The sequence below is a fragment of the Nymphalis io genome, chromosome 20, assembly GCF_905147045.1.
Source record: "Nymphalis io chromosome 20, ilAglIoxx1.1, whole genome shotgun sequence".
Classification (NCBI taxonomy): domain Eukaryota; kingdom Metazoa; phylum Arthropoda; class Insecta; order Lepidoptera; family Nymphalidae; genus Nymphalis; species Nymphalis io.
This window is the reverse complement of record NC_065907.1, coordinates 5,263,725-5,271,267: the sequence shown is the minus strand read 5'-3', so window position 1 is coordinate 5,271,267 and position 7,543 is coordinate 5,263,725. Positions and strand designations below refer to the sequence as shown.

At 34.3% G+C, this 7,543-nt stretch overlaps 1 protein-coding gene across 1 annotated transcript; it reads right to left on the bottom strand.

Moving 5' to 3' along the window:
* Positions 1 to 1,634: 1,634 nt before the first annotated feature.
* LOC126776254 (uncharacterized) lies at positions 1,635 to 2,997 on the bottom strand. The gene is made up of 2 exons (XM_050498578.1): positions 2,175 to 2,997; positions 1,635 to 2,075 (listed from the first exon to the last, which is right to left on the bottom strand). The coding sequence occupies exons 1-2, from the start codon at positions 2,937 to 2,939 to the stop codon at positions 1,641 to 1,643; spliced, it is 1,200 nt and encodes a 399-aa protein (XP_050354535.1). The 5' UTR covers positions 2,940 to 2,997; the 3' UTR covers positions 1,635 to 1,640.
* Between the last annotated feature and the right edge of the window lie 4,546 nt (positions 2,998 to 7,543).

Here is a 7,543-nt window from a genome sequence, read left to right as displayed (position 1 = left end):
TCATCGATACGCCTCTACGACTCTTACGTTTCATGGATACAATTTTCGGATATAATTATATTTCCTAATTTTGGAAATCATTATTTTTAATTTATTGTGATGTACAGTCAATCATACTAACTGAAATGCAAAGAGATCTATGCACTTGTGTAGAAACCCAAAAATGACAGATAATTTTCCTTATGTGTCTTGCAAGCAATTATACTAGCTACTTATTTGGTTTAAATCTAAAATTAATTTGGAGTTTTAATTTGGATTGTTTTGGATTTTTATTAATTTGGATTGGTTTAAATCTAAAAACTTTGGATTTTTTTAAGACAAAAGAAACTTATGCAACACAACTATGTAAATTGCTTGTTTTAAAAGACAGCATATACTCTATTTTTAGAATCGAACCTCAAAACGTCATGTATCAAACTTTTGAATTCCTAAAATCGCATTATCGATTTTATATGAAGCAAAAACTATTGAATCTAAAATTCCAAATGTTTAAATATACTTAATCTCTTTTATAAATATTATACAATCTTCTTTATATATTTATAACAAACAAATATATAAACTGAACTAATTTTCACAATTAAGCCCGAACTTAAAAAAAAAATTCACTAGCAAAAGTAATAAATATAAAATGAAATGTACTATAGGTGTAGTTGTGGAGATCAGATTGTTTGAATATTCAGTTGAAGCGTACCATTTACGCGTTAAATTAAAACTCGCGCCGTAATAAAATTCGTTATTTTTATACGATATTACATTCTGCTCTTAATGACTATTTGCTTATATGATTGGATTTTATTTAAACAATATTAAAGGCGTCCACGCTTTATTCGAATTTGTAGATTTGTTTCTTAATTGTTTTTCTTAAGTGACATTTATTCAAGATAAATGTGAAGTAGGTATAAAAAAACGTTAAACTCAGTTTATAAATTTTTATTATATTTACATAATTTCATTTATATAATATTATTTGTATTTATTAAGTGATATAAAAAAATCAACCATATTAATTATATTCTAGTCTTGACTGCCTCGTTGGTCTGGGTTCAATTCCCAGGTCAGGCCAATAAAAAGTTATTGGGTTTTTCTGTCAGAAAATTCTCAATAGCAGCCCGGGGTCTAGAAGTTGGAAGTGTTGTACACTCCTGTGCCTTGGAAAGCACGTAAAGCCGTTGATCCTGCGCCTGAACTCTTTCCGGTCGTGTCGGGTCGGATTCCCGTCCCATCGGATTATGAGAGCTAGTTGCACTAGAAAGTGCACCTGTGTTTGCGCACACACCTGGAGGACCTTAAACCTTAATTTTAGTCTTATTCTCTCTTCTAAAAGAAAACTTTTATAGCTCAGCTACAATTGCTCATTGATCAAAATTATAACAAAATATATAGACACATAATATATAGACTAAATATAATAACATTATTTACTTACATATTTGCATAAAATTTGAAGTCACAACAGATTATAGAATTTTTTATTTAATGACAGTAATATAATTTTTTAATAGAATAAAATTTTTTAAATTAAATATAATTTTTTATTTAATGACAGTATAATTTCTTAATAGAATAAAAAAACAGCTGCTGTTTTTTTATTCTATTAAGAAATTATATTATAGATCTTATATTATTATAAGAAAAGATTAATCAAAAACAAGTTTTAAATATCCATATTTTGTTAAATCATCTATTACATTTTTTATGATCATTGTATATTTTGACACAGCCTCTTTCTTGTCCTCTTCTGTATTGAGTATAATCTTACTTCTTACATGACCTTCTTGCTGCAAACCATTTGATAACCAAATAGCTGTGTTTGCTACGATGAGACATGCCGGGCCAACTACAGTTAAATCACATAGAAACATATCTTTAGTGTAAATTGCATTAGGGTTTAGATTCGCTTGACTAAGCGTTTGTTCAAGTGTTTGATAATATGTATCCAACAATTGTCCAAAATGCTCTTCTCTCAAGAACTTTGAAGTGCTGCTTACAATTAAATATAATACATCAAATGCTGGACTGCAAAGTCTTGTTGTTTGGTAATCTATTATACAAGCTGATATTGGTGTGTCATCCTGTAAAAGTTTTAATAAAAGTTCATAAATAAAGATTTAACAGATAGAATTTATAACAAGAAAATTAGGTATTATTATTAAATCAAGATAATTTTTTACCTTATACTGAAAGAGTACATTTTCCATCCACATATCTCCATGGCAAAGACACAAACTTTTGGCTAAGTTGGTCGCTGATTCAACAAGCTCAACACATTTCCCTTTTAAAATTTGTAATAAAGGTACATATGCAGTATTTTCAAAATTCTTCAGTGCCTTTTGAAGTCTGTCTGTTAAGATATCTATGTAGCGTTTATTATTATTTTCTGTTAAAGGTTTACAATATTCTTTTACTTCTTCAAAGGCATCCTTGTTTTTTTCTTTCAATATATATGATAAAGCATGAAATTTTGCCAATGACTTTAATGCTAAAATTATATGGTTTAAATCTAAAAACATATTTCCCATACATGGTTTATAGCCTAAAACACACATGTTCTGCAATACAATAACTTCCTTACAATAATCTGAACAGACATAATAACATTCAGGAATGACAAAATAAGGTGTTATTGCATACACATTTTGAAATTCTCGGTATTTATGAAGAAGTTTTTTATATACAAATATCTCTTTTAGAAACATAATTGTTACTGCTCCACTAACTCGATATCTTTCATCGGTTGGTGCAAGTTTTAAAACAACAGAAAAAGTTACATTTTTTTCGCAACTCCTGCCATTTAAAATTGCGGGAATAAGAATACCGAAATAATTTTGAGCTATATTTTCGAAACTTTGTTTATTAAAACTCCATTGTTTTAATTGAAGCAATGCAGCAACGTTGCTCATAACAGCATTCAAATATACTTCTGTAATACCACTCATACTTATTTGCAGCTTTAAATTTTGCAATTGAAAACGTTTTAATCATTTTAATACATCATTTTTTAAATGATAAAAATAACGTCAATGTCAAAATGTCAAGTGTTAAATTTGACATTTGTATGACGTTTTCGACGTCACATTCTTGTTCAATACGATTGTAATATGATATTTAAAAGGCACAAGAATTGAATTCAAATTATTATATATAAATATATAATATTATTATTTATTCCTTAAAATCTTAGTGGTACAAACCAATTAATAACACAATTCTATACTAACAAAAGTCGTTTTAATAAGTTTGTTGAAATTGACATTTAAACTTGCCACATTAGAAACTTTCTAACAGGATAACAAATTACGAAGCAACATTAATCACTAACAACTTCAATGAACGTCCATTTCTCTAATTAAGAGAACATCTGGGAAAACTTAACTGACCGATTGATTCGATGCGACAAATTGGTAAATTAGGCTATAGTGAACGTTTACTGTAAACTTGACTTCAAACTTTGTGATTTGTTGGAAAATTTCTTACAAAAGTAATTCTTAATCCTGTCAAGCCTGTACGCTCTTCAGTCGGATTATCAAGATTATGTTAGACATCACCGTTATGAGTATAGGCCCAAAAATTGTTATTTTTATAACGCTAGATTTTGTATAATCTGCCTTGACTTTGCATACATATAATTCAAATTTATTTATCTCATGACATGTTACTTAAATATTGAGATATAGATAAAATAAAATAAATAATAAGCAATCAGTATGGAGCCATATTTGCAAAATTAAGGACTTTTTTAAACTGATTTTAAAAGGAAGGATGTCATCAATTTAACTTTTATTCGGCTGCTTTTTTGTGAATATTATTTCTTATTATATGCGAGGTTTATACATGTGGGATACACATGTGACAGAATTTTTTTCATTTTTTTAAATAAAAAATAGATTTTTCTTTAATCACATAGTATTTTTAAATGAATATATTATTATGTATATTATATATATTGCACTATTTTAAAAATATATTTGATATATTATCCGTAAAACGAGAGTATTGCCATAATGTGCTGTTTATTTTATAACAATATTAGTTCGTATGATTAGTAAGACATTCTAGTATTAGACTAAATTTTTATTCTTGTGATGTTTTAGCCTTTCTGCCAAGACAACGTAAGCTATTTAATTCTTGTGTAAATTAAAATCTATTTAGAATCTTTCAAACTCATACGAGTAGGTACATATTAATCCCAAACATTGAGACCTGAAATACCGTTAGATATTTTTCAAACTTAAGTCAGATCACGTCCACGGAGAGTCCTGAAGGTCGAAGAGATCGAGGGGATAACCGCACGATGAATACTAACCAACACCTCTTTAACATTACTCATTGATGTCCCCAACGTTTTCCCAATCCATTGCTTCTTTCCACCTACGTAAAATCTGAAATGATTAATATAAGAGACAATGTATGAAAAGGTTAACTCTACAGAGATTTTACTATAGTTACTGTTGAGAAAATAGTGCTAATTACGTTTATAATAGGAGTTGAATATGTACGTTTCATTTATATGATTTTTCAATGCAACTACAGCGTTCTTTATAGTCTTAATAAAGGTGGTAAAAATACCTTACCTCACCTTAGGTATTATTTTAGTAAGTTGTGACTTCAATCTAGGTTCTATATTGATATAAATCCGTTCCCAAATATCGGATTAAAGGGTTACTCAAAATCCGGTATTAAAAATTACTTATGTAATATGATTTTAAATGTAGTACACATTCCGTATTGTTTAAATTTCCCAGGTAACGAAAGCGATTGTAACTTCCAACTGACTTTAATCAAAAACCGCTGATACGCATATCAATCAATGTTATATTATATGAATTCATAATATTATATTAATACGTCTAAATTCATTGGCACATCAAAAAAGTTTTCCGAAATCGAAATGTTAAAAATGAATTCCAAAGTTTGCAATTGGTTTGCGGTCTCTCTGTGTAAAAATACATTCGAATGCCAACCAGATCGGAAAACAATCTACAGAAGCAGAACGACCATATGCCGGATGCTTGGAGAAGAGCTAATGTGCAAGCGGTTCCCAAAAAAGGGGATCGGTCTGACCCGGCAAATTATCGGCCAATAGCTATCACCTCAGTACTTTGTAAGGTGATGGAACGGATTTTAAACAACCAACTGATCCATTACCTAGAAGATCATTGTCTAATTAATGATCGTCAGTACGGGTTTCGACCAAAACGGTCCACAGGTGATCTTCTAGCGTACGTAACACACCTCTGGGGTGAAGCTATCGACAAGCATGGAGAATCGTTGGCTGTCAGCCTCGATATCTCCAAGGCTTTCGACAGGGTCTGGCACAGAAGTCTTCTCTCCAAGCTACCGGCATATGGTCTGCCTGCTCAGCTATGCACCTGGATTGCCAGCTTCTTACACAAGCGTAGCCTTCGTGTTTTAGTAGATGGTTGCGCTTCACAATTCTATGTAGTGAATGCTGGGGTCCCCCAGGGATCTGTGCTATCTCCCACACTCTTTCTTTTGCATATCAATGATATGCTCTCCCTTGGGAACATACATTGCTATGCAGATGATAGTACAGTGCATGGTGGATACCACGGACGCGCAGTGGCTGGGCGGGCGGAAACTGAGGAGAGGCGGGAGAATCTTGTCATTGAACACGATAGGACGCCATCTCATCGCCAAATGGGGCTCTGATAATCTTGTTGAGTTTAATGCCAAGAAAACACAGGTATGCGCTCTCACGGCGAAAAAGTCAACATTTTCCCCTCTTCCCTCCCTCTGTGGTACTCCGCTGGTGATGCAAAGCAAAATCGCCATGCTGGGGATTGACGTTCTCTGCGACCTTAGTCCAAGGGATTACATCGAGGCTGTTATAAAAACAGCTTCACGGAAACTCGGAGTTCTGAACAAGATGCGGCGCTTTTTCACGCCACAACAACTGTGCCTGCTGTACAAAACACAGGTACGGTCTTGCGTGGAATATCGCTCGCACCTTTGGGATGGCTCCGCTAAGTACCTACTTGAGGCCTTGGACCGGTTGCAGCGACGGGCCGTACGCATTATTGGCGACGTAAAGGTCACAAACACCCTTGAACCTTTACAATTGCGTCGTGAGATAGCAGCACTGAGCGCTTTCTATCGACTGTATCACGGCGAGTGCTCTGAGGAATTATTCTCTCTAATTCCTGCTTCCCCCTTCCTTCTTAAGTCCACGCGAGCTGGTTCTCGATGTCACCGCCTAACTGTGACATCAATTCCATCGCGAACAAAGAAATTTGGCAACTCCTTTCTTTGTCGCACTTCCAAAAAATGGAATTCCTTACCAGCTCACGTATTCCCCTCCTCTTACAACCCGGGTTCCTTCAAACGAGGCGTGAAGAGGCATCTTGCGGGCCGGCAAGGCGAAGGCGGCTAGTGCAGAACGTTTTTCCCGTCTGTACTGGCCATCGTCGCGTTTGGACTCTACTACCACTTACCATCAGGTGAAGTAGAGTCATTTGCCCTCCCGGCGATATAAAAAAAAAATATATATATATAAGTAAGAAACGAAAGATGATGGTTCTTGAAGAATGTGAAAAGCAATTAAAAGAAAGTATGGTTACAGAATATTTTGAAGAAATTGCAAATTGAGGCAGAGATTAATAAAGATATATTATATATTTATGAAATATTTAGATTTATAGAAGTATTCGTACCAACCCGCATTGGAGCAGCGTGGTGGAATAAGCTCCTAACCTTCTCCTCAAAAAGGGAGAGGAGGCCTTAGCCCAACAGTGGGACATTCACAGGCTGTTACTTATTACTATATATTCGTAAATATGTAAATTCACAAATTCAGAAAGATACTAGTGGAGCTAAATGAAATATTGTCTTAAAAGTTCTTACTGGTAAAAATATCAGGGCTTTCATATTCAGGCCAATTTTCTTATGCGAGTAACACTATATCATCAATCAATCAACAGCCAATCGTTGTCCACTGCTGAACATAGGCCTCTCCCAAGGTGCGCCAAAGCTCCCTGTCCTCCGCCGTCCGCATCCAGTTGGTGCCCTCCACCTTTTTAAGGTCGTCGGTCCACCTGGCTGGAGGGCGCCCTACGCTGCGCTTGCCGATTCGCGGTCTCCACTCTAGGACTCTGCTCCAACGGCCATCGGTCCTACGACATACGTGACCAGCCCACTGCCACTTCAGCCTGCTAATTTTGCAAGCTATGTCGGTGACTCCGGTTCTTTTCCGGAAAATCTCATTTCTGATCTTATCCTTCAAAGATACTCCGAGCATAGCTCGCTCCATAGCACGCTGAGCGACTTTGAATTTGTGGACTAGTCCCGCAGTTAGTGTCCACGTTTTGGCACCGTATGTCATGGCAGGTAACACTATATAGCTAACAGAAAAAAACCTACGATGACACTAAAGATAAATAAAAATGTATTTACAAGGATGTTTTCACATTTCGAAATTCAGATAAGCAAAAGTCTTTATTTGATGAAAAAAACTCTCCTAACATCAACAAATCCTGGGCAAATTAGAGGAATTTGCCTTAACAAAACCTTGTTTCATCATTAT

Coding starts and splice junctions, on each gene's coding strand:
- LOC126776254 (XM_050498578.1), bottom strand. CDS start 2,939: ATGAGTGGTATTACAGAAGTATATTTGAATGCTGTTATGAGCAACGTT. Junction 2,076..2,174: donor ATGTACTCTTTCAGTATAAG/GTAAAAAATTAT, acceptor AAACTTTTACAG/GATGACACACCAATATCAGC.